Source organism: Cibotium barometz, chromosome 7 (assembly GCF_041138505.1).
Source record: "Cibotium barometz isolate CiBa-2024 chromosome 7, ASM4113850v1, whole genome shotgun sequence".
NCBI lineage: Eukaryota > Viridiplantae > Streptophyta > Polypodiopsida > Cyatheales > Cibotiaceae > Cibotium > Cibotium barometz.
Window position 1 is genome coordinate 58,698,437 of NC_141052.1, and position 27,719 is coordinate 58,726,155.

General features: G+C 45.5%; 1 protein-coding gene across 4 annotated transcripts in view; it reads left to right on the top strand.

Moving 5' to 3' along the window:
* The window catches only part of LOC147637253 (F-box/LRR-repeat protein 15-like), a 72,928-nt gene that overhangs the window by 29,526 nt on the left and 15,683 nt on the right, over positions 1-27,719 (top strand). For all 4 annotated transcript variants that reach the window (XM_086800874.1, XM_086800872.1, XM_086800875.1 and 1 more), the window contains 6 exons: positions 10,333-10,485; positions 10,591-10,751; positions 10,850-11,048; positions 11,706-12,352; positions 12,450-12,513; positions 12,607-12,693. In XM_086800874.1, the coding sequence (XP_086657000.1) occupies positions 10,333-10,485; positions 10,591-10,751; positions 10,850-11,048; positions 11,706-12,352; positions 12,450-12,513; positions 12,607-12,693 (1,311 nt within the window). The remainder of the gene's footprint in view (positions 1-10,332; positions 10,486-10,590; positions 10,752-10,849; positions 11,049-11,705; positions 12,353-12,449; positions 12,514-12,606; positions 12,694-27,719) is intronic.

The window sequence follows — 27,719 nt, forward strand, 5'->3', positions numbered from 1 at the left end:
ACTTGATGAGCTTACCACAGAGCTCGCAGCCACCCTCCATACGTCCGTTGCAGCCGCCTTCTTGCACTCCAAAGCCACCCCTACATCACTAGGAGGGATTGTCCCACAAAATAGCTGATACGATGAGGAATGTTGTGATACCCGAGCCCGTCTACATCGAGAGGTGGGGCTAGGATCCACCACTCACTAACAGGCGGCGTGAGTGATCTTCCGGCGTCTCACATGGAGGAAGAAGAGAGCCTACCGACCCAAGCTTGAGCAGGAGCTATACCAGCTATTTCTTGGGAGGGATTGTAAGGAGGCCTGGAGAATCTTCCAGGATCATTGCTTGCCGACTTGGATTATTTCACCCGGCACCTGGAAATGTCACCTCTCTCTACCATGCCCCCAAGCATCCCTCTCCCCAATCCACCTGAACCTCGTCCCCCTCACTCTTCTTTCTTTCACCTTAGCATGGTGAGCAATGCTATTGATAGGATGCAGACTAGACTGGGAGAGCATAGGATCATGATGGACTCCTCACCGAGCATTTCTCTCATGCTAGGGACACACTAGCCCCTTTACTGGTTCACATGTTTAACAGGGCTCTATTTGAGGGCTTCCCCACCAGCTGGTCATCGAATACTATTGTACCTATCTTGAAAGCAAGTGACCCCATGGACCCCAACAACTACAGGACTCATGATTGATCACACCTTGGCCAAGATTATGGTTCAATTTTGGAGCATGAGCTTAGTAGATGGTCTGAAGAGCAAAGACTCAGAGCATAGGGCAGGTAGGCTTCAGGAGAGGGCACTCCACACTAGATCATATCTTTACACTACGGGGGATCATTGAGGAGGGAAGAGCTCATGGGCATTGTATATACTGCTGCTTTGTGGATTTCCGCAAGGCTTTTGATACTGCTCCACGGGCCATACTGATGAGGAGACTGCAAGATATGGGAGTGCCAGCAAAGATGCTTTGGGGGATCATTACACTCTATGAGTCAGTCACAGGCAAAGTACGGGCTCCAAGAGGTGACTCAGAGATCATACACAACCTGTTGGGGTGAAGCAGGGCTACCGCTTGTCTCCCAGACTATTTGGTCCATACATTGACGAGATCTTAGATTACATAGACAGAAAGGGAGGACCAAGAGCACATTTAGCAGGAGTCCTGATACTGATCCTCTTGTATATGCAGATGATATTGTTCTTATTTCTGATTCAACAGAGCGGCTACAAAGGCATTTGGATGCATTACGGGCCTTTTGCAAGGATCGGGACTCCTGTGAACCTTGGAAAGACCAAGGTCATGATCTTTAATACCTCCCCACAGTGGATAGGTAGATCTGCAATACAGTTTACATACAGTGGAGAGCTTGTGGAGTATGTTACCTGATATGTATACCTTGGGATCACTTTTGCTGGATCTCGGTTCTCGATGCGGAAGGCGGCCAAAGCTAGATTGATGAGGGGATATGCAGCCCTTGGCTTGCTAGAGAGGCAATTCTCAGAGATACAGTTTCAGGTGCCGAGGACGAAGCTTTGACTATTTGATACTCTAGTTACACCTGCACTCATCTGGGGTCCCAGCGTATACCACAGGAGGAGACAGAGGAGAGAGACGGCCGAGATAGATACAGAGGAGGTATGTGATGGGTGGAAGTCGATGGAGAGGCCCCTAGTGGCGATGATCTCGCACATGATTAGGAGTATGCCATCAGTGCCACATGAAATTGTGTGTGCAGAGATGGAGGCTGCACTGATAGTGACAGAGGCTCTATTCCAGACAGTGACATATTGGCGCAGGCTATGGGAGCTTCCGCTGGATAGATACCCCCGGCTAGCCCTGGAGTCCTTGAGACAACTGACACTCTGGGGAGATACAGAGTGTTGGTATGCATAGGTAGGCACTTGGTTTGGCATGCACGGCATGCAAGTGGATTCACTCCCCCGGTTCCAGTTAGCATAGAGGCCCTGTCTTTTGCTCTCAACCGCATAGAGTGGAACATGGTTATCAGGAAGGACATTGTCATACTGGATACTTAGAGGACATGGATGATAAGCCAAACGCAAGACCTCTGAAGACCAAGTGTTGGGCTGAACTGTATACTGCTGTAGAAGCACTGAAGATGTCCAATCTCGAGCCTATGCACTCTTCCCAATGGAATGAGGGAAGGATGCAAAGCTAGGGCTGAGAGGGGGGCTGTTTGGGACTTTTCCAGACTGAGTATGAATGCTGTAAATGAATATGAATGCTGCGTTTTACCTTCACCAAGTGGCTGGAGCAAAACGATGAATGGATGAATGCTGAAAACTGTATGGATGCAGAAAACGCAAGGCTGAATACTGGCTGAAAACTGTATGGATGCAGAAAACGCAAGGCTGAATGCTGGCTGAATGCTGAAACTGCTGCGTTTTGTTGATGCAGGGGATGAATGCTCATGCGTTGATGCGCCTAGGGCTGTAGGAGGAAAATGCTGAGAGGAGGAGGTTGAAACTGCAATCGCTTATGCTCCTAGTGCTGAGGATGACAAGCGCTTGAAGGCTCCTTTGTTGAATATGATTGAATGAATGAATGATGATGCAAGGATTCTATTTATATGGACTCATGGAGCCAGTCGGCTGGCTACTGAGCTGGCCAACTGCTCATGTCCAATAATAAATGCATAAATGTGTATAAAATGCTGAAAATGATGGGAAAAATACCAAAAAAATCCTAGTAATTATCGTGATAAATATTGGATGATATCTGGGTTCCTGCAATGGTCTAGATGCTATGCATGAATGATGTGCAATATACAGAATGCTTTCTAATGCAAACCCTAAGGTTTCTATTGACTGTATATGCATGAATGCGTCTCTTTAAGTGGGTTAAGGAGCTCAGACTGATTGACTGACTTGCTATGGCTGAGAATGACCTACGTAGCTCGTGCCTAACATATCCTGGAATGAGGATTACAATGGGGTCACGACGTACGACAAATATCATCTTGAATTGTACTAATATTGTTACAATGTTGCACTGATGATGATGAGCCAGTTTGTCACCATGCACTATGTCGGAAATTCCGGACACAGAATCACCTGCCTCTATAGCTGTCCCTCCAACAGCCTTGGAAAACACTAACACCAATGGGGGCACCACCAGCCACCGGCTGGAACACTACTCACACAATTCACCACACCACCCACACGAGAAAGACAGCACAAAACAGGGGCACCTTAATCAAAGTAAACACCCAACAACAAATACATTTCCAGTCAACACTTCATACAAGCTTCTTCCGACACAGAAGCCTTACTCACACAACCATACAAACACTCTGGCTTGGATTTACTGCCAAGGGAATTTGACCACGGCCTCACTGCCTCTGGAATTACAACCTTGCATCTGACAACCAAGCCCCTTCAACCACAAACACATCAACCTCTTCTCTCACTGCATCCAGCTCTGAGAACTAACGGCGAAGCCACCACTAGCGTCCGTGGCAAGAGCAAGGCACTCCCCAGCCAGCAACACGGCGAACACTCTTGCTCGCTTCTCACCCTGGCGGCTCCCTTTCTCCTTACTTCAGCTACCATTGGCGGCCTCAAAACCAGACCCTCGACGTCCCTGTCCACCTGTCTTTAGCAGCCACAACTATTCCACCTTCGTCTGCAGTGGGACAGCCACGTTGTCCTGCACACCTTAACCACACCTCAAAACTTTGACCATCGGCACATGATCCACTGGCCACCCCACACTCCACTGAGGCGGCTACCTTCCCATGGTACCAGCCCCTAGGCGACTTCCCTAGCCCGTCTCTCCAACCAGAGGCGGCAGTCCTTTGCTTCAGCTGCCAACCGCAGCCACCCACTTCACTTCACTCCTGCGCATCCAGCCCCTGCGGAAAACGCTCTCTTTGCTTCAGTATCCTGAGTGGCGGCTCCCCTCTGTCTTCGCCAACCACTGTAGCAGCACTTTCCATCACGTCCAGCAGCCCGCTACAGAGGCTGCTCCCTCTCCTTGTTAGCTCTCCTTTGCGCTTGCGGCTGCGCCAACCACACCAGAAAGAACCCGGCTACTCTCTCTCTCTCTCTCCCACATGTTATCCATTAGGAGCTCCTGGTACCGTACTTTTCCTCATAGTTGTTTCAGTTTCAGTTAGTTGTTTAATTGTTTTTAGCTTTCCTTACACAGACATTGTATCAGATCCACCAATTGTTGTAACCTTTTTGGTCTCATTTCATTTCATTTCATTTCATTTCTCTCTCTTCAGAGGGCGCCCCACTAGCAACCCTCAACTTCCTCTGCAGCCCATCTCCTCTGTGTGCGTCGCCAGCAGCAGCTACGCCAACATCAGAGCCCTCTTCAGCTCCCTCTTCTCTGTTCGCTCTGCACGCTCCCGAGAAGCATCCTCTTCCTCAAAGCGGCAACCCTCTGTCTTCGCCAGCCATTGCAGCAGCACCTTCCATCACGTCCAGCAGCCTGCTCCAGAGGCTGCTCCCTCTCCCTGTTAGCTCTCCTTTGCGCCTGCGGCTGCGCCAACCACACCAGAAAGAACCCGGCCACACTCTCTCTCTCTCTCTTCAAAGGGCGCCCCACTAGCAACCCTCAACTTCCTCTGCAGCCCATCTCCTCTGTGTGTGTCGCCAGCAGCAGCTACGCCAACATCAAAGCTCTCTTCAGCTCCCTCTTCTCCATTCGCTCTGCACGCTCCCGAGAAGCATCCTCTTCCTCAAGGCGGCAACCCTCTGTCTTCGCCAACCACTGTAGCAGCACCTTCCATCACGTCCAGCAGCCCGCTCCAGAGGCTGCTCCCTCTCCTTGTTAGCTCTCCTTTGCGCTTGCGGTTGCGCCAACCACACCAGAAAGAACCTGGCCACTCTCTCTCTCTCTCTCTCTTCAGAGGGCGCCCCACCAGCAACCCTCAACTTCCTCTGCAGCCCATCTCCTCTGTGTGTGTCGCCAGCAGGCAGGTACGCCAACATCAGAGCCCTCTTCAGCTCCCTCTTCTCCGTTCGCTCTGCACGCTCCCGAGAAGCATCCTCTTCCTCAAGGCGGCAACCCTCTGTCTTCGCCAACCTTCTAGGCGACTCCATTGTTGTGCTGGCAAGGGTGTTGGCAGCAAGGCAAGCCTCCAAGTGGACCCTTTTTTTGTTGGCCACGTTGATGGTCATTTTATTCTTTATTTTAAAGCCTGGAAAATGGCCACCATCCAATTGAGCATATTCCCTCCGTTAAAAATTCTAGTGCCACCTCCATCCTACCATGCATACATACATTTCCTTCCATATCTGGACCCTATTCAAGGCAACATTGGCCCGTTCAATTTTTAATTGCCGCCCATGGTTCTACACACCTTCGAATACGACCTACGAGTGTCCACTCAATTCTTGGACGCGTACACAAACAAAGCGGCCGAACAGCTGATACCACCTCCAGCGGACCACACTTCGGACAAACCTGCACAAGCCTACAACAAAACCATCCACCCTGTACATCTGCCAAGGCATTCCAGGGCAAAGCTCTATACACGCCATGCATTCCAAGCCCAAAACACCTTTCAAATTTTCGCTTGACATACTTTGCCAACCCCCCCGTCTGCTAGAGCATTTATGCTCAGCAACAAAAAGATAAAGTCCAATAGCTATCCACCAGGATCAAAAGGAAACTGCTGTAAGTCACCATCCCATTTCCCAACATCTATGAAACAAAATGGCTGGATCACTACATACCAAACATCAACCATATGTGCCACCAAATCATTTCCATCCATCATTTGATAAGCATTCACAGACTCTGACCACGCAGCATCACCCTCAAGCCTTTGCACTTCACTCACAACAAACCTCCTTGTCTTCAAAACCTGTGGCATTGCAACATTTAGCATCCAATTCATCAACACCAGTGAAGGCCAAGTTCCAGCATTCTGACTTTTATGCACACAAAAATCCACATCCTTTCCAACAGTAGTGTCCACAAGCACTTCCAACTCTTGTAAAATAGGCATCTCTTCACAACCATACAGCTCAACTGGTTCAGAATCTTTGTCATCCATGGACTTTGCCTTTAGCATTTCAGCAACACGCAAAGAAGCCTTTGTTACACTCTCGACCATGTTTGCATCCATGTCTATCTCTGGCTCCTGTTCAGCAAGGCTAGCAACTGCCCACATATCATCCTCAAGTGCAATACTCTCATCACAACGCTCTTCATTAGCCCAATCTACATGCATACCTTCTTGAGTGTTGCCAACCCCCCTAGTATCATCGTCCAAAGGCTCCCCAGCACATAATGTATCAAATGGAAAAACATCCACATCATTCATTGTAGGTATCACACCACCATCAAGCTGTCCAAGAAAATCCATAACAATAGGATCTTCCTCTATACTTTCCATATCCGCATTGCAAACCATCTTCACTTCATCACAAGTCTCTACCCCATCCTCCTCCCTTGTAGAATCTGGCAAAGAATCATCGTCAAAGCATTCTGTATCCAACTCCTCTTCCTTCTTATCATCAACTAATCCCAAGGCATCATCCTCTTTGCTTCCATGTGCATGCATGTCATCCAGATCCGAATGTAAATGATCTTTAATAGAGCATTCCAAATCACTGTCATGTACAGCTATGACGTCCAAATCCAAAGAAGAATCCACTGGCAACTCCTCATCTGCAAAAGTCTCAAACCTTGACCTAGATTCCTCATCCTGCTTTTCAACATGCACATCCTTAGTTTCAATCACAACATCATTAGGGAAAACCTTAGCTACATCCGCAAAGCCAGCCACATATTCCATAATATCCAAAACGGGAAGCCCTTTCGGGCTCCCGCCTGCACAGTTTGGACTACAAAAACCATACTGCCTATCTCACTTACCATTCAAACACACATCTTCACTTTGCTCCTTCACCTGCTTTTCATCCACCTTCACATGCTTTAAAGACTTTGGAAAAAAATCAGAAGGCACATAAAACATCCCCCTTTGCACCTGTATAGGCCTTTGAGGCTCCTGTCTAATCAAACTTTGCATAGGACTCTTATCCACCTCAACCAAATTTACATGCATATCCCTTGCAGACACAATACCTTCATGCGGATAAATACCCATCTCCATCTGCTTGAAAATCTTGCCTTCCTTTTCCCTAGCAACCCTAACTGCATCATCAAATGACTTGGGATTCTTCAACTCAACCCTGACCTTCAAATGGGGTAGCAAACCATCAATAAACAAGCTTTTCTTCAAAAACATAGGAGGAACTTCTTGCTTCAATATCGTACACCACTTACCCCACAAACATGTAAATACCTTCACAAAATCATCCAGTGATTGCCCATGGATCTGCTTCAAGATGCTCAACTCCTGCCAAAGCACACTAGGCTCATCTGCTTGCTGAAAATGCTCCAAAAGGCCTTCTTTCAACCTGTCTAAGGTCAAAGCACCATGTAGCTCACATGCCGCATCCTGTGCTTCAAAATCTTTAAGCCAGCTTTGGGCATCGTCCTTCAAGAAAATCTTTACTAGCTTCAAAACATGCTCTTCATCTGTAACATGATTGCTAATGCATGCCAACTCCATTTGCTCCAAGAAGTCAAACACATCTTCACCCTTCCTGCCATGAAATTCTGGATAAGACCACATCATGAAAACCTGTAACAATCCCTGAGCTCTCCTGAGTGGGGGCACCAGAAAGCTGTCGGAAATTCCGGACATGGAATCACCTGCCTCTATAGCTGTCCCTGCAAGAGCCTTGGAAAACACTAACACCAACGGGGGCACCACCAGCCACCGGCTGGAACACTACTCACACAATTCACCACACCACCCACACCAGAAAGACAGTACAAAACAGGGGCACCTTAATCAAAGTAAACACTCAGCAACAAATACATTTCCAGTCAACACTTCATACAAGCTTCTCTCGACACAGAAGCCTTTACTCACACAACCTTACAAACACTCAGGCTTGGATTTACTGCCAAGGGAATTCGACCACGGCCTCACTGCCTCTGGAATTACAACCTTGCGTCTGACAACCAAGCCCCTTCAACCACAAACACATCATCCAGCTCTGAGAACTGACGGTGAAGCCACCAGTAGTGTCCGTGGCAAGAGCAAGGCACTTCCCAGCCAGCAACACGGCGAACACTCTTGCTCGCTTCTCTCCTTGGCGGCTCCCTTTCTCCTTACTTCAGCTACCACTGGCGGCCTCAAAACCAGAGACCCTCGACGTCCCTGTCCACCTGTCTTCAACAGCACAGCTATTCCAGCTTCGTCTGCAGTGGGACAGCCACGCTGTCCTGCACACCTTAACCACACCTCAAAACTTTGACCATCGGCACATGATCCACTGGCCACCCCACACTCCACTGAGGTGGCTACCTTCCCACGGTACCAGCCCCTAGGCGACTTCCCTAGCCCGTCTCTCCAACCAGAGGCGGCAGTCCTTTGCTTCAGCTGCCAATTGCAGCCACCCACTTCACTTCTTGCGCATCCAGCCCCTGGGGGGCAAACGCTCTCTTTGCTTCAGTATCCTCAGTGGCGGCTCCCCTCTGTCTTCGCCAGCCACTGTAGCAGCACCTTCCATCACGTCCAGCAGCCCGCTGCAGAGGCTGCTCCCTCTCCCTGTTAGCTCTCCTTTGCGCATGCGGCGGGTGCGCCAACCACACCAGAAAGAACCCGGCCACTCTCTCTCTCTCTCTCTCTTCAAAGGGCGCCCCACCAGCAACCCTCAACTTCCTCTGCAGCCCATCTCCTCTGTGTGTGTTGCCAGCAGCAGCTACGCCAACATCAGAGCCCTCTTCAGCTCCCTCTTCTCCGTTCGCTCTGCACGCTCCCGAGAAGCATCCTCTTCCTCAAGGTGGCAACCCTCTGTCTTCGCCAGCCACTGTAGCAGCACCTTCCATCACGTCCAGCAGCCCGCTCCAGAGGCTGCTCCCTCTCCCTGTTAGCTCTCCTTTGCGCCTGCGGCTACGCCAACCACACCAGAAAGAACCCGGCCACTCTCTCTCTCTCTCTCTCTCTCTCTTCAGAGGGCGCCCCACCAGCAACCCTCAACTTCCTCTGCAGCCCATCTCCTCTGTGTGTGTCGCCAGCAGCAGGTACGCCAACATCAGAGCCCTCTTCAGCTCCCTCTTCTCCGTTCGCTCTGCACGCTCCCGAGAAGCATCCTCTTCCTCAAGGCGGCAACCCTCTGTCTTCGCCAACCTTCTAGGCGACTCCATTGTTGTGCTGGCAAGGGTGTTGGCAGCAAGGCAAGCCTCCAAGTGGACCCTTTTTTTGTTGGCCACGTTGATGGTCATTTTATTCTTTATTTTAAAGCCTGGAAAATGGCCACCATCCAATTGAGCATATTCCCTCCGTTAAAAATTCTAGTGCCACCTCCATCCTACCATGCATACATACATTTCCTTCCATATCTGGACCCTATTCAAGGCAACATTGGCCCCTTCAATTTTTAATTGCGCCCATGGTTCTACACACCTTCGAATACGACCTACGAGTGCCCACTCATTTCTTGGACGCGTACACAAACAAAGCGGCCGAACAGCTGATACCACCTCCAGCGGACCACACTTCGGACAAACCTGCACAAGCCTACAACAAAACCATCCACCCTGTACATCTGCCAAGGCATTCCAGGGCAAAGCTCTATACACGCCATGCATTCCATATGTACACAAGCCCAAAACACCTTTCAAATTTTCGCCTGACACACTACAGTGCAGAGTGCATGTGATAGGAGATGACGTACTTCTTCCTTTTGCAAGGGGGAAAGATGCTGCCTTTATCAAGGAGGCGGTCCTTTGTTGAGAAATACTACAAGGAATCAATACCTAGTCATCCAGCTCTTACTTTTATTGGAGGAGATGACATTATTTTGGTCGATTTGAATGCTTGCATTGCCACTCTGCAGTGAAAAGTGGATATCTCAGCTGTTTCATTTCAGGTTGGGTTAGATTTTAACTTTTCAGCATAGAAGAGAACTTTAATGGCTCGGATGGAGCCATAAAACCATGGGAGGGGTTTGGTTCATCCGTAACAGTTCTAGTATGCCCTAATGGTGAGGTAGAGGTGAGACGACTTGCATAAAAGTCAATGGTAATATTGTCATTGGATACCTACTCCTCTGAGAGGCCATCATCATTCTTCCAACGTGCAACTTTTCTCTGGGACCATTTGTAGAACAAAGACCACTGCTTTCATGTGGACAAAATGATGCACCTGGGTCTAGGACGGGGCTTTAAAAAAGCTCATATGTAAGCCTTGCAAGGAGTCATGATTGGCTTTCAAACTCTGCTTGTAATGATTTTTGATGGATTTTGCAAACATTGGATTTTTTTTTTGTTTTTTTGTAGAGCTTGACTGTGGTGAATATATCGAGCCCATCATTGGAATCTCTTTCACTGGCTGGATGCTGCAAGATGTACTCTTTGGAACTTGCATGTGTGAAACTGCAGCGGCTTTATCTGGATGGATGTGATCAACTAACAACGGCAAGGTTTGCTCCTGTAAGTGATTACAAGGTTTCTGTTTTTTTACTCTTAAAAAATATAATTGACATAAATAGAACACTTGTGCAGTTTTTTCACTGAACTTGGTTGATTGCATGGCAGGTCGGGCTTCAGTCTCTGAACCTTGGTATCTGTCCTCGAGTGACAAATCTAAAAATTGAGGCATTGTCTATGACTTTCTTGGATTTGAAGGGATGCGGAGCCCTATCTCAAGCCAATATCTACTGCCCACAACTATCGTTATTGGATGCTTTTTATTGCAGGTTATTCCACATATTGCCAAGTTATCTGTTTTTCTTTTTTAGTTTATTAAGAAACAAATCATAACTAACTAATTGATAGGCCGGTTTGTTTCTTACAGCCGGCTGGAAGACGATTTCCTTGAAGCTATGGCAACTTTTTGCCCTTTGATTCAATCTTTGATCTTAGCTTCTTGCCCTTCCATTGGACCAGCTGGCTTGTCAGCGCTGCGAAAGTTTTGCAACTTAACAGTGCTTGATCTTTCCTACACTTTTCTCAGAGATCTGACTCCAATATTTGAAACTTGTCCTCGGTTAAAGGTTAGATTGCATAAAAATTTGCTCTCTTTCTCTCTGTGGTCTCATATACCCTTTGGGTCTTTCGTAGACATCAATAACATCTCTCTCTCTCTCTCTCTCTCTCTCTCTCTCACTCCATCCATCACACCCCCCCACTAGCTCAGTACTTTCATAGTTTATTTCATGTTCATTTTGTCCTTTTTTTTCTGGACATCCAGAAGACATTGACAGTTGTACATTGATTTGTCTCATAGGTTGAGTTTGGCCTCTAGTAGACGTTAATACAGCTTTCTTTCTTTCTTTCTTTCTTTCTTTCTTTCTCTCCACCTTTGCCTTACAGACCTTCACTCATGCATGCACTCTCGGGGCCTTTCCTTCGACCCTCACCGCTGCTTTGCAAGCCCTTTGTGAAGCAACCTACTGTGATGGAGTGTCTAGTACATATTCATATACATACACGTGCACGTGCATGTACATTTATTTACATATTCCCCAAGGGTCTCTATCACAACTCTATTTTTCATCATGTGCACATGCTCTCTATTTAATATTTGGTAAGAATTGTAAATAAGTGCACATAATCTAACATAAAAATTTGCTGTCTTGCGATCATGGTGCAAATGTAGAGGTCTTTTAATCTTCTCTGGCTTTTCTCTCTACATCTGACTTGTTTCACAGACATTGAGATTGCTAGCATGCAAGTACCTTGTCGACACTGCACTTGATTCACTTCATGGGAAGAAAGTTCTACCTGAGTTGCAGGAGCTAGACTTGTCATATGGGAGCCTTGGGCAGGCAGCATTGGAGGGGCTTTTGAGTCAATGCCCCCACCTCACCCATGTGAACCTTAATGGCTGTGTTAACCTGAACAATCTGGACTGGGAGAGCATGCCACATACTCAGAAGCTTTCAATGGTTAAAGAGAAAACCAAGGCCAAAAGCATGGAGGAAGCTCATCGATTGCAAGCTAAGAGTTGTGCCCAGAAGCTTGAAGTGCAATATGAAGAGAGTGGTTTTACAATGGGATCTGAGTCTCAACCTGACAATATTGAAAATTGGAAAAATTCACGTAATTATGTAAGGGCAGTGTATGGTGGCTCAAAGCGTGAACAGGAAATTTTGCTGAAAATGATAGTGCAAGAACATGACTCAAGCCCTGTCCAAGCTCTCCAATATTTAAATTGTGTGGGTTGTCCCAACATAAAGAAGGTGGTCATGACAGACGCGACTGGTTTTCAGGACCTACTTTCCTTGAACCTTTCCCTTTCAAGTAACATCACACAAGTCCGGCTGGAATGCTCGTATCTCACCTTTTTAAATCTGAGGTGAGTGCTTCGGGGGAACTGCCATTATAAAGGTTTTGAAACTCATTGTCTTCCCTTTCCATAAACCTAATGTTATGTTCACATTGTTCTTTGGCAGCCACTGCACCGCTTTAGAGGAGTTAGACATTAAGTGTCCTCGGCTTGTCAGCCTTTGGCTTCAGGTCATTACTTGTTTTTCTTTGGTTAGCTTTAGAGAGCTCTAGGTCATATTGTTGAATGTCAGGCACCCTTGTCTCAAACCTGGTATTTTCCAGGCCTCCAGCATTGAAGAGTCTATACTAGAGGGTGTGTTGCAAGGATGCAGTGCCCTGGAAACTTTGGACGTTCGTAATTGTGCAAAGGTACTCTTGTAAGCCCAATTTATTCAACCAAAATAGTGATGTATTTTATTTCAAAGTTCTTTCTTTTGGGTAGGTTGCCGTACTTTTTCTTAAATAAATCGGATATTTTTACACACCTTTTTTTAAAAGTAAAAACCAGTTTTCTATTACTAGGAAAAAATATACATGGGGAGTATATATTTAAACACACACACACACACACTCACACACTTTCTTTTTTTAGTGAAACCACTGTCTCATTAAGAAAAAAGAAATATACATTCATAGCTGTCCCAAATCGGGGCAGCTACTACTCAGTTCAAAAACAGTGGGAAAACACTTCTAATTGCTAGAAGGAATGTCCCCTGATTTCGTGAGAATTTTGGAGGGATTGGAAAAGGGCTCTCCGGAAATAAACAAACAACTGTACATAATCTCCAGAGAAGAGCAATTGATTCCGAGCATGGTAGGTAGTCCACAATGCCCATAATCTAGTCTAGTCAAGGAAGTCTATATAGTGTGTAGGGAAGGGGAAAGGCTACCTAAAAGCCAGAACATTCGACTAAAAGGCCTCCGTGGAAAACGAGCCTGAAGATGTCCAGACAAATCATCAAGAAAATCCCAAGAGTGTAAACAATACCACAAAAGGTGAGGCATTGTCTGTGTAGGATGAGAGCACTACCTAGAAGAAGCAGTGGCAATACGCCTTCGTAACAAAGGAGAGCCCACTGGGAATACCCCAACGAGACATCTCCACAGAAACAATTGTTGCTTGAGGGGCAATCCACTCTTTCGAATTCTTTTCAATGCAACTTTCCACCAAGCAAGAGATTTTAACATATGCCAAAGGTGATTTGCATGATCCTCAATCCATGGAGGTGGTAAGAGTAACCTATAAGTCTTGGCCCACAGACAAATTGCCAAATGGTATAGGAGTATATCCTTGAAGGTGCCTATCGAAACACCAATCTTGAATTATGTGTGCTTCTTCAAGCATTGGGATTGGTTGAAAGGGCTGCATTATTTCTGAAACGACTCTCCAGCTTGGCCTGTGATGCATCCCCAAATTGCATTGTCTGATTGCACGTGGGAAAGTGAGAACATAATCATTTTCATCCATGACGTCACATATGCGACGAATTCCCAATGTAGAATGATTGTACACCTTTCTTGTTTGAGACAAAGCAAGCGGTGGATTAAACACCCTACTCCAATGAATACTCTGCAACAATAGTGAGTTTCCTTGATTTGGTTAGGCCTACCGGACCATTGTAAATGACACAATATAGCTTGCTAATCTCGAATGAGAGCAGCCGAATATGGAGAGCCTGGAATATGGCCATGGAAATGCCCAAAGATTATATCGTCATAATTGATGATCCGATGTCCATATGCAACTATTTGCATGTTAGTGCACAAAGCTCCCAGCATGTGTGCCATGGCTTGACTTGCTCTATAAATGCAGGTAGAAGAGTGGCTTTCCGTGCCAATATATGATAATGAATGTTAAGGACAGTGAGCCCATTGTGCATTTTGGGCGAACAGATAAGGTCCTACCTTAACAAACGTAACCCTTTTCTATCCGCTTTGGTTTTCCATAGGCATTCTATTGCTTTAAACATGAAGTTGTCAATATGTTTGCTCGACCAAGGTAGGAGTGGAAGATAGAACTGGACATATGCTATAATTATTGATTGTACTATATGCAATCGCACATGTAGAGGCCATGTAGATAATTTCCAATATTCTATTTTAGAGTGCAATTTTGCCATCACCCACTGAGTTCATCTTTCAAAGACAACTCCCAACCAATGGGATAACCGAGATGCCTGACTATCTGTTTGGGTGGGAGGATCTAACTCGGCCACAAAAGCTGATGTCAATCATAATCTTTCAAAGGAAGCAACTTTGATTTATGAAAATTTACATGTAATCTTGGAGTTGAACAGGGCTTTCATGAGAGTCCTTACATCAGCCTCTATATTCTTGGGAAAAAAGAAAGAGTCATCAACATATGCCTGTGCCACAAATTGTGTACCATCTGCCATGGAGAGACCATGTAGCTATCTATCTTGTGTCAATTTGTCCATGTAAAGGAGTAGCAATGGCCTACAAAAGTGCACTAAGCAAACAACCCTGTCGAACAAATTCCCAAGATACCACGAGGCTGAAAGTTCTCTACCCAAAATGCATTTAGTTGATCCCTCTTGATAAAGCCAAAAGATGACATTTTTCATTCTAGGTCCAAAGCCCATTCTGTCCATAACCTCAGCTATAAAGTCCCGTTGTACTGTATCAAAGGCCTTACCTATGTCCACCTGCATAATGAGAACATCTTGGTCCATATACTTGGCATATTCAATGCCAATGTATACATTTGCTATATTGTCAGTGATTTGCCTTCGAGGGACAAATCCATACTGCGTTGGATGTAGACTTGCATGTAGGACATCTTTTATTCTGTTAACAAGCATCTTGGTAACCAATTTATATGTGACGGGCATTAAAGAGATAGGATGCCAATCCGATATGGCTTCACATAGCTGTTTTTTGGGCAGTAATTTCAGTAAGCCTTCTTCCAATGAGCATGGTAAGTGTCAAAGTTCCCGTAGTGATTCACCATAAGCAAAATTGGCGATCTCAAAATATTCCAAAACATTTGAAAGAACTCCACTGTCAATCCATCCCAGCCTGGAGACTTCCATTTATCTAGGCCTTCTATAGAATCGTCCAATTCTACATCTGCGAAGGGCTCATCCATATTGTTTACACGCCTCTTGGTGTGTAATGATAGGCATAACATGTCGCAAGAAAAGTTCTTGCGGCTCAAGTGCCTCCCTCGAAAGTGGGAGAGGGGCAACAAAAATGCGAGAAAAGTAATCATTCGCAAGCCTCTGCAAGTTGTGTTTTTGTGCATGTCCAAGTACCATCTATTCTTTTGACCCTTGTAATGCATTGTTTTTGTATAGAAGCATGCAAGCCTTTGAAAAAAGATTTTGACAAGCAGCCTTAATAAAGTAATGGCTTTTGCCTCGCCCTAGTTTGCCATTTATTAAGCTTACGTTCATCATCTTGACGAAGACAATTTTCAGCTTGTGTTAACAATTGCTGTTCATCATACTCAAAGCACACATACAATGATTATTGCATCTTGTTTTGGATTTAATCTGGGCAGAGTACCCCCCACACACACATCATTTATTCATATTTTGGGAGACTACCTAGGCAAAGAACCCTTGACACTCACACACAAAGAAAACTAAACAAAAATGTCGAGGAAGAGGGATCCCCCCTTCAATTGCGAGACGGCAAAGCACCTTTTTGTGGTGGTGTTTCCAAGGTACCGAAACGTGGGTCTCAAGTGTTGAAGGTCTCGATGAAGCGCATGAAGCTCTAGAATGGCTGATTTCAGTGTACTCTTGTATTACAGATTTTGCCTGTTCAATTTGTCTTCTATTCTCTCCCATATACCACCTTCCATAGTCCTGTATCGTAGCTTGCATTCACTGTACAAAGCTGAACCAAGTGAAATCTATGTCCTCTTGCATGTGCATGAGAAGAGGATGCATAGTTGTACGTACCAAATCAGTGAAAAGAGCATGTGACAAAATAACTGTTATTAATCATAAGCAATCTCTTATGAGGTAAGGGACAGTCATTGTCAACCATGCCAAAGTACAGACCAAGCCATAGCGGTGAATGATGAGAAAGGTGCAATGTATGATCAATCCATATCTTACATGTGTATGCATCATATTGAGCAGCATTTAGAAGGGACCATCTATCTAAACTTCCCAATAATGCAAAACAGCATTATGATGAAAAGTATAACCCTTTGAATGCGGCATGAGCTGGGTCCACAAATCACATGCACTCAAAGAAATCATTGTCTGCATGCAATCTTGCCTTTCACAGGACATTATATGAGAGTGATGAGAGGTGTTGTCATGAAAGTCGGGCGAATTATTGAAATCCCTTGTGATGAAAGCATTCGAAATCCATGGGTATGTGCATAAGGAGCACCATGTCTCGGCTCTATATGCTGAAGTTTGCGAAGCATAAATACTTGCAAATTTATAGAGCTCTCTTGCAATCATACATTGTACCACAAGCCAACGGTTATTCAAATCATTGTGGGTTAATGCAGGCTGTAAATCATGCTTGACCATTATGAGGGTATCGGAAAAAGTTCGAGTTCTTGCATATAGAAGATTTGATATCCAGATAAGATTCCTTGTCTTCGAGCAAAACTATGTTGATTATGTTCTTGCAAACAAACCACATGGGGATGTATAGTATTTATATATGACCAAAGCAGTCTCCATTTATTCACATCATAGAGGCCTTGTATATTGTCAGTAAAGCACCTAATTGGTAGAGACATATTTACAATGCGAGTAATGTAGAGGCTAAACCTCAACTTGCATGGCAACCTGACTCATCAAGTCACCATGCAAAGAACCTTTTGTAGTTTGAACATCAACCATATTTTTGTGCATCGAATTCTTTGCATCATGTGCGAACAAAGAATTGCCTCTCCTTCCTACTCTTGTAATATTGCCTGTAGTGTCAGGCACAAGGGGTAGGCAAAGCAGATGTAGAAGCTCCCTGTGTCTAGTCATGAGATAGTTATTGTTTTTTGGGGAGTTTGCCATGCATTAGAGTAAGGTTTATCTTTATCTTTCACATTCATCGCATGAGAGCTTGTCGAGGCAATTTTTGCTTTTCCTTTATCCAAACCTACATGCTGTGAATGTTTTACATTCTTCCCCTTTTGAGTTTATATAGATGGCATAAGGGTAGTTTGAGGAGAGGGCATGGCCGCAACAAAAGCGATGGACATTTTGATTGCATATGTCCAAACTTTTTTCAAGTAAAGCAAAAACCTGCAAAATTTTTCCATTTAAGCTTCAAGAAAACTTCGTGTGTCGGAATCCCTTGCATGTCAACATCCATTGTTACCCTGTCAGGGGTTTGTTTGTCTGTATCCCAAAGGATATAGAATCTGTTTACACTGCTAGAAGATTTGGTGGGACATACAACCTTATCCAATGATTCAGCCAAAAAAGGCAATACAGGGCGCATATAACCACCGGTTCCACCCATACAAGGCACTTGTGTTTAATAAAATTTTGATAGTCCTTGGTGGGCGACCAAGGCTAAACATGCACCATTTGTTGTCCAAAGAATAAGGGTGACTTTTCCAACAACATTTTTCTATGCTTGGATTCAGTGAGAATCGTCTCATAAAAACCTTTTGCTGCAAACTATCTACCAAGCATGGCTTTTCTCCATTGGCCAACATTTGCTGCAGGCAGACACTTTACTAGGGAAAAAAAGAATTACCGCTTTTTGAGATAGTCTCATTACAAGGTTGGAGAGTGCATGGCCAGGGATTTTCAAATGGAAATCTGGCACAAGTGCATCCCATGCTTGTTGGATATCTGCAAAGCCTTCCTCAAGAGTGTTGCAAAATTGCTGCAGTTCCGGATTGTCACAACGGAAAGACTGCAAATTAGAATGCAACTGTTTGCGTTTGGGATCAATAGACAATTTCCTTCTATGGTAAGTAGCTACAGATTGGGCCATGAAGAAAGAGAGAGGAGAAACACATGCGAAAGATACAAGAGATAGAGAAGACAAGAAGACAGAGACACACATACAACAAGAGGAGAGGGGGGCAAAGCAAAAAGGAAAAAAGAAGGCAAACTATTAAATACATAAGGATGAGGAGAGACCAAGAAAGCGGGTGCGCGCGCACACACACACACACACACAATTGCACCTGGAAGAAAAAATTGAGGGCACACCACTGAAGAGACGATTGAGGAGCTATGAACAGCAAAAAGACGAGAGGCTGGAGCGGGAGCAGGCGGTATGCGACAGGCAAGCAGCGCTGTAGAGGCAACAACGGGCGGGAGGAGGCAAAATAGCCGGTGCTGCAAAGGGAGCGAAGGGCGAGTAGCAGCTGGTGCTACAGAGGCAGCGGAGGACGTGTCATGTGCATAGTGGGTATCTACCGTGTGCTATACGCATGCTAGACTAGTTTTGAGGCTTGGGGAAGCTTGGAACTAGGCAGGTTGATTGACGAGCTGAGTTAGGGAAATACTAACGGGCGGACACCCAAGTATGCACGGGCGGGCGGCCAAGTGTGGACGCCCGATGACCGGCCAAGAGCCTATAAAAGGGTGGCCAAGGTTAGTTATTGATATAGAGAGTCTCGCGAGTTTGTGAGAGCTCTATGGTCTTGGAGCCTGGATCTAGTGCAGACGTGCACCTGCTTTATGCAGCCGAGGCCAGCAGCAATCTCGAGGCCCGCGAGGGCAGCTTCGTGGCGGTATGGGACGTCACGAGGAGGAGATTGGTCGGTACGTCAACCTAGTTAGCTCAGCTCGTGGCTCGGTGGGGACAGCCAAGACTGTGGGCTCGCCCACGGCTGTCATGGTTGGGAGGTGAGTCAGGCCTGCACCCCCTTTGCTTGTTTGTTGTTCGTTTGTTTGCAGGATTCGAGTTTCGAACCAAGATCAATCACGAGGGGATCCGTGGGGATTTGACAGTGGTATCAGAGCATACCTCGTGAACGAGCAAGTCGGTAGGTAGAGAAGAAGAGGTCGAAAAACGGTATGTGTTTAAAAACTTGCTGTTTTTTCTGTGCATACTGCAGTTTTCAGTTTTGTATGTGTTTTTCCTTCATCAAAGAACCCCATGTTGATGGGAGATGGTAGGATTAGTAAGGGTTGATTGCTTTGCAAAGAAGGGGAGTCCTGTTGTGCAGTCGCATGAGAGAAAACAGAAAAAAGAAGAGAAAAAGCATGTTTGCTTTCTTGCTTCGAACATGAGAGAGAGAGCGAGAGTGGTTGTGAGATGGTGGCACTGGCGGCTGGCGGAGGCACTGGCGGGCTGGTGGTTTAGTGCGTTGCCAAGTTGCAGGCGTTGGGCTACAGGCGGCTGCAGGCGCCTTAGGCCTGCGCAGCCAGGCGGCCAAGGCAGCTTGCGCAGCCAGCCCAGGCAGCGCTGGAGCGCCTACGCCAGGCAGCCAGGCTAGCGCAGCTAGGCCAGGCAGCGCCCAGGCCAGGCTTGCGCAGCCAACCTAGGCAGCGCCCAAGCCCACGTGGCCGTATAGCCGTGGTTGCATAGGCTATCGCAGGCGCAGAAGACACGGGGTTCATCATCCGACGGCAAGCGTGCAGGCGACGTCAAGAAAGCAGCCGGGGTCTTGACGTCAGCAGTCCACCATGGCAACCGGCAGCTAATCCAGGCGCCAAGAGGGAAGCGAAGAAAAAAAAACACGTAAGGAAAGCAACGTTTTTTATGCTTTCGTTTTTTTAGGGGAGGTTAAAATTTTTAAATTTTAAAAGACCCCCCCTCTCTAAGGTTTCCAAGGTTTTTATTTTTTTAAGACAAAAGAATATATATATATATATATATATATATATATATATATATATATATATATTTATTCAAGGAAAAAAAAACAAAAAACACAAAAGCTAAAGCAAAAGCTAAGCATAGCTTTTCGAGATTTTTTGGCTTTTGGGAAACCTTTATAAATCCCCTCACGTGGACTTCTTGCCACACATCTCTCGAGTTCTCAAGTTCTCCAGTTTTCAAGCTCTCAAGCTCTCGAGTTCGTTCGCACTTTCATTGTGCAAAGATCGAATTTTCTCTCCACGTACCCTCTTCACGATGTCGACCCAAGAATCAGAGTTGGAGCCCCTCGTGGAACGCGAAGGCTTGCCGGCTACGGAAGGCACTGATGCCGATCTTTTTGACGAGTTTGTGTCAAAATCAGATTTCCAAGAGTTCAAAGTAGCTCTCGAAGCTTCTTCAACGGAACGTCAAGCACAAATCGCAGCCCAGATGCAGGCTTTGCAGAACTCCATCGCTCTCTTGACCACTACCCTCTCTACTTTCTCGGGAATGGATACCTTGGCTTCTGCTTTAGGCCCCAATATTACTCCGGAACCGTTCGGGGGCGAGCAAAAGCAGCGAACCAAGGAGATCGTGGACACTTGGCTACATAAGTGGCAAGTTTACTTTCAGTTTCATCCATATGATGATGGAAAGAAGATACAGTTAGCAGCAGGTTTCCTGTTCGGCAAAGCTTTGCTTTGGTGGAAGGAACTGAACCCTAAGCCAACGACTTGGGCACAATTTGAAGATATTTTCAAGAAGGAATTCCTCAAGAAAGAGGATGACTACGATGTTGTTGCCCGGTTTTCAGCTTTGACAATGACCTCGCAGCACCTCACTTATGAGGTCTACCTCCAGAAGTTTCGTGACTTGCAGATGAAGGCTACAAAGATGGATCCCACTACTCTTTTGGGGTTTTTCGTAGCTGGTTTACCAGACTCGTACCGATTACAGGTTAAAAATAACAAATGCAAAACTTTGGACGAGGCCATTCATTCAGCTCGTATCTATGATGATACGATGGTCTCTTCCAAGTCAAAACCCGTTACCGAGCAGGGGAACAAGCATAAAAGAAAGTTCTCCGCACCTATGGCTAACACGACTGAAGGCAAGTCTTCGGACCAACCTTCGAAGAATACAAGTTCGACACCAGCGAAGAAGAAACGACTCCTTAGGGCTTTAAAGCTCAAGAAGGAAGGACGTTGTTTTATCTGCGAAGAAAAAGGACACATGCGTAATGAGTGCCCGAAGCAAAAGGGTACCAAGTCAAACGCAGGACCCAAGCCAAAGGCAGCTAACCAGTTGTCTTTGACAGGTACGTCAATTACTGTACTTTCTCGCCCTAGTACTTGTTCTGATTGTGTGTTCAATTCTAAAGTATTTGGCATGCATGATCTTCTCCGAGTTTATGGAGAAGTGAATGGTCATAAAATTCACATTCTTTTAGACCCTGGCAGTTCGCATAACTTTGTTAACTACAAACTTGTGCAGAAATTGAGTCTTGACACGACACTCACCAACCATACCTATGAGGTACGTCTACCTGCGGGCAGACAAGTTTGGGATCGCAAGGTGGAGATGCTTCCAATCCAGATTCAGGACTACAAAGATACTCTGGAATGCTATGTTATGCATCTGGAAAATGTAGACTTGTTATTAGGGATTGAGTGGTTTAAGACTCTTGATGTCCAGATAGGTTGGTCTAGTCATATTTTTTCTTTTCAGCATAGGGACACTAAGTATAGTATTTTAGGTGATTGTATTCATCCCTCTCAGGGACCTCTTGTAAATACAATTGATTTTGGAAATATAATGAATTTTTCTTTGTACACCGCTTTCCATTGTGTCTTGATTCCACTTTCTTCTTTTCTCATCCCTTCCTTGGATGTGAATGAATTAAGTGTGTTTGAAAGCAAAGAATTACAGAAGATACTTGATTCGTTTCAAGATGTATTTCCTAAGGAATTGCCATCGGGTTTACCACCTGAACGGGCAGTAGATCATCGTATTGACTTGATCCCTGGTGCTCATCCTGTGAGTATTCCACCTTATAGGATGAGCCAAGCTGAGGAAGATGAGTTGGCTAAACAACTCGCAGATTATTTGAGGATGGCCCAGATCCGTCCAAGTAAATCACCTTAGGGTGCACCTGTGTTGCTTAGGAGAAAGAAGGACAATACTTGGAGAATGTGTATAGATTACAAAAGATTGAACAAGCTGACTATTAAGAACCGTTATCCTCTCCCTAGATCAGATGACCTAATTGACCGGTTAGCAGGAGCGAAATATTTCACGAAGATAGATTTGCGTATTGGCTATCACCAGATACGTATTCATGAAAGGCATGTCGAAAGAACCGCCTTTCGGACTAGGTATGGCCATTACGAGTTTCTCGTATTACCTTTTGGGTTAACCAATGCTCCAGCCACTTTCCAGCAAATGATGAACGATCTTTTTGATGACCTGGCTGACAATACCATTAAACTCATTTAGATGGGCTGTCATAGATGCCCCTTCCTTCATCTGAAGACCTATGAGTTTCTTCAACCAATACACTTTGCTTGAGGCACTTTGTTGGGCATACAAGTCCTGCAATCTCTGCCACATTCCCCAAGCTGTCTTCTCTTCACGAATGCTGAAAAGTAATGAGTCTGACACAGACAACATGATAGTAGATCTTGCCAGCTCATCCATATCTTCCCACTCTTCAGCTGTAAGAGAAGCGGGCATCACACCCCTTTCTTTGATAGGCTTGTGCTGCTTTTTCTGGAGCAACACATTGTAGCACTGGGTTTGCCAAATATCATAATTATGCGAGCCTTCAAGCTTCTTGATGTGAAGCAATGAAGAGCTCTCACCTGTGGTTGCCATAGCAATATGCAACCTTTAATGCCTGACTCCCTGCAAATGTGCAAACACTGCACCCAAGATGTGCAAACACTGCACCCAAAGCACACAAAGTGCTTACAAATGTTCTCCCAAGCTTTATCTCCCACTGCGGAAGCAAGAATGCAACTTTTCTCCCACTTTTTGTGATGAAAACACCAAAATCTGGTTGCTGCAGATTTTGGACAGCAGCTTAAATGTGCTCTTTTGCCCTTCCAAAGTACTGTACAGCAGTACCAAGTGCTCACCAATGATGTACCAAACCTGTCCCGGCAAGTTCAGCAGCTGAATTTGAACCTTTTGATCACTCAAAATAGTGTACAGCCATGCCAAAACATGCACAAAGCTGTGCCAAATCTGAAGCCTATCAAAGAAAGGGGTGTGATGCCCGCTTCTCTTACAGCTGAAGAGTGGGAAGATATGGATGAGCTGGCAAGATCTACTATCATGTTGTCTGTGTCAGACTCATTACTTTTCAGCATTCGCGAAGAGAAGACAGCTTGGGGAATGTGGCAGAGATTGCAGGACTTGTATGCCCAACAAAGTGCCTCAAGCAAAGTGTATTGGTTGAAGAAACTCATAGGTCTTCAGATGAAGGAAGGGGCATCTATGACAGCCCATCTAAATGAGTTTAATGGTATTGTCAGCCAGGTCATCAATCAAAAGTTGGCAATGGACGATGAGTTCAAAGCCACTTTTCTGTTATGCACTTTGCCAGAGAGTTGGGACACATTCAGGACAGCCACTAGCAATTCGAATGCTATGCTGTCATATGCAGATGTTGAGGGTGCTCTTCTTCAAGAAGAGATGAACAGGAAAAACAACTCTGTTGGAAAGTCAAATGCAATGAATGCACGTGGGAGATCCCAGCAAAGGGGTAAAAGCCAAGAAAGGGGAAGGAGCAAGTCTCGCTCCAAAAAGGATTTGGAATGCCATTATTGTGGCAAGAAGGGACACATCAAAAAGCAATGCTATAAATGGAAAAATGATCAAAAGGAAAAGGGAAAAGGCAAAGACAAAGAGAAGGATGAAGCCAAAGATGTAAAGCCAAAGGGCAAAAGTGGAGTCAAGATCGAAGAAATCAATGTGTCACATGCAGGTGGCAGTGAGGATGAGGTCCTATTTACTTCTTCACTTGATGCCCATTCACTTCTTACAGGTGGTCATGGTATGCACTCATGGATCATTGATTCAGGTGCCTCCTTTCATGTCACAGGTTGCAGAGACTTGTTTGTCAGGTACACTGCTGGCAATGAAGGAGTGGTTTATTTGGGTGATAACCATGCATGCAAAATTCTTGGCAGAGGTGATGTGAGGCTTGTATTTTCAGATGGCTCACAGCTTATGCTCCATGATGTCAGGCATGTGCCTGAGATCAAGAAGAATCTGCTTTCTACTGGACAGCTTGATGATGCTGATTATGTTACCACATTTGGTAGTGGAAAGTGGAAGATTAGTAAGGGCTCACTGGTTGTTGCCAGAGGCTCTAAGGTGGACACTCTTTACTTTATGCATGCAGGTGTTTGTCACCATGCTAATGTAAATGCAACCGAGCTGCCGGAAATCTCTATGTGGCATAGCCGGTTGGGACACATGAGTGTCAAAGGAATGGAGCAATTGTCTCGTTTGGGTTACTTGCCTTCTCTAAAGTTTTCAAGTTTTCAGTTTTGTGAGCATTGTATATATGGTAGGCAACTACAGTGCCCCCACAAGAAAGCTCTTGGACAGAAAGATGCTCAGTTAGAGCTTGTGCATACAGATGTATGTGAGATGCCTCAGCTTTCTTTGGGAGGGGCAAAATACTTTGTGTCTTTTATAGATGATGCCACACGCAAGGTGTGGGTTTATCCTCTTCGTTTGAAGAGTGATACATTCTCAGTGTTTCAGAAGTTTGTTGCTCATGTTGAGAATCAAACTGGCAAAACACTGAAGGCTTTGCGTTCCGACAATGGTGGAGAGTATACGTCCAAACAGTTTCAGGACTTTTGTGATGCTAAAGGCATCAAGAGGGAGCTCTCTACTCCTTATGATCCTCCACAAAACGGGACAGCAGAGAGGATGAACAGGACCATACAGGAGAAGGTCCGTTCTATGTTGTCACATGCTGCATTACCTCATGGTTTTTGGGCTGAAGCTGTTATGACAGCCGTTCACCTTATAAACAGGTCACCTAACACGAGGCTTGGTGGGAAAGTGCCAGAAGAAGTATGGACAGGGAAGCCTCCGTCATACAAGCACTTGAGAGTGTTTGGTTGCGTTGCGTACGTGCACATACGCAGGGAAATGCGCACCAAACTTGATCCTAAGTCTCACAAATGCATATTCCTAGGATATGGTGACAGAGGTGAAATGGGGTATAGACTTTGGGATCCCATGAATAGAAAGATCATACGCAGCAATGATGTCATTTTTGATGAAACATGCATGTATAAGGAGCCTGCAAGGCAACAGGAGCCTGGCAGAGTCATCTTTGATGATGATGGACATCATGGACAACAACAAAGGGCTGTAAATCAGCCATTACAGCAGGAAAACCAGCCCTTAAATGGTGCTGAAAATGGTCCAAATGGACAGCCAGAGATGGCAGAAGATATCCCTATGGATATACCACAGTTGGAGGAGATACCGGGCATGATTTTTCAGCCTTATGGCATGGAACAGGAGCCACCAATGGGTGATATGCAGGCTGGACAGCAACCTGCAAATGATGGTCATTGGGTACGGAGGTCCACTAGACCCTCCAGAGCCCCTGACAGGTTTGTTCCAGGGGTTGACTACTTGATGCTCACTGACTGTGGGGAGCCCTCATGTTATAAAGAGGCTTTACAGAGGGCAGACAAGGCTCTATGGGAGCGTGCCATGAAGTCAGAGATGGATTCTCTGCATAAAAATGGAACTTGGAAGTTGGTGCCTTTGCCTGCAGGCAAGAAGGTTTTGCCATGCAAGTGGGTATACAGGCTCAAAGTTGCACCAGATGCAAAGCCAAGATACAAAGCCAGGTTAGTGGCTAAGGGCTTCAAGCAGGAATATGGTGTGAACTTTGAGGAGATCTTCTCTCCAGTGGTCAAAATGACCACACTTAGAGCTGTGTTGGCTTTGGTTGCGCATGATGATCTGGACTTGATTCAGATGGATGTGAAGACTGCTTTTCTTCACGGTGATCTCCATGAGGAGATATATATGCAGCAGCCAGAGGGTTATGCAGTGAGTGGAAAGGAGAAGCTTGTATGCAAGCTGAAAAAGAGTCTTTATGGGCTCAAACAGGCACCAAGAGAATGGTATCATAAATTTGATACATTCATGAAATCTCAGAAATTCAGGAGAAGTGACATAGATCACTGCTTGTACACCAAGAAAGCTTTGGATGGCAATCTCTTGATTCTCATTTTGTATGTTGATGATATGTTGATTGCCGGGAAATCTCGTAAAGAGATGGATGCCTTGAAGCAGAGGCTGCATCAAACCTTTGATATGAAGGATTTGGGTGATGCAAATCACATCTTGGGTATGCGGATACTTCGGGACAGAAATCAGCATGTGTTGTATTTGTCTCAGAAGGAATACATTGGCAAAGTCTTGCAGAGGTTCAATATGGACGGGGGGAAGAAAGCTAGTACTCCTTTGCCTCCATATGTGAAACTCAGTGCTATGGACAGCCCACAGTCAGACAGAGACAGGGCTGATATGGCCAAGATTCCGTATGCTTCAGCTTGTGGCAGTCTCATGTATGCCATGGTTGCTACTAGGCCGGACATTGCATTTGCAGTGGGAGTGGTTTCTAGATACATGGCCAACCCTGGCAAGAAGCATTGGGAAGCAGTGAAAGGTGTCATGAGATACCTGAAGGGCACACAGGATTTGTGCATTTGCTTTGGCAAACAGGATGCATTAGTGCATGGTTACACGGATTCGGATTATGCCGGTCATCCAGATAACCGGAAGTCTACTACCGGTTATGTGTTTACATTCACAGGAGGTGCTGTGTCATGGATATCCAGGATGCAGAAGTGCACAGCCTTATCTACTACAGAGGCCGAGTATATTGCAGCCACAGAGGCTTGCAAGGAGGCATTATGGCTATCTCGGTTAGTGGTTGATTTGGGTTATACAGGGGATATTCCATTGTTGCATTGTGACAGTCAGAGTGCCATCCAGTTGGCAAAGAACCCTGTCTTTCATGCAAAGACGAAGCATGTGGATGTGAAGTATCACTTCATCAGAGAGGTGATAGAGAACAAGCAAATTCAGCTTGTTAAGATTCATACGGATGACAACCCGGCTGATCTGTTGACAAAGAGTGTGCCTCCGGAGCGGTTTGCTCATTGCAGACACTTGATGGGCATTGGATGAGGCCATTTTCAGCCTTGATATGGCCTTGTATATTATCATGTACATGCTGATTTTTTCTTTTCCTTTACTTAAGGGCACTTTGCCTTTAAGTGGGAGGTTGTTGGGGTAAAGGCGTTATGCCCACCCTTATAGTGTGTACAAGCCCATAAGTTATAGTACATAGTACACTTAGTACTTTTAATGTACTAAGTGCACTATGTGTACTAGTGCAATATACATGTGTGATAGGGGAGTCACACACTCATGCTTTTCATGAGTTGACTTATCCCCACAACTCTCTCTCTCTCTCTCCCTTGCTTCTCTGTGTATGTCTCCCATGAATGATACCAAACCTGTCCCGGCAAGTTCAGCAGCTGAATTTGAACCTTTTGATCACTCAAAATAGTGTACAGCCATGC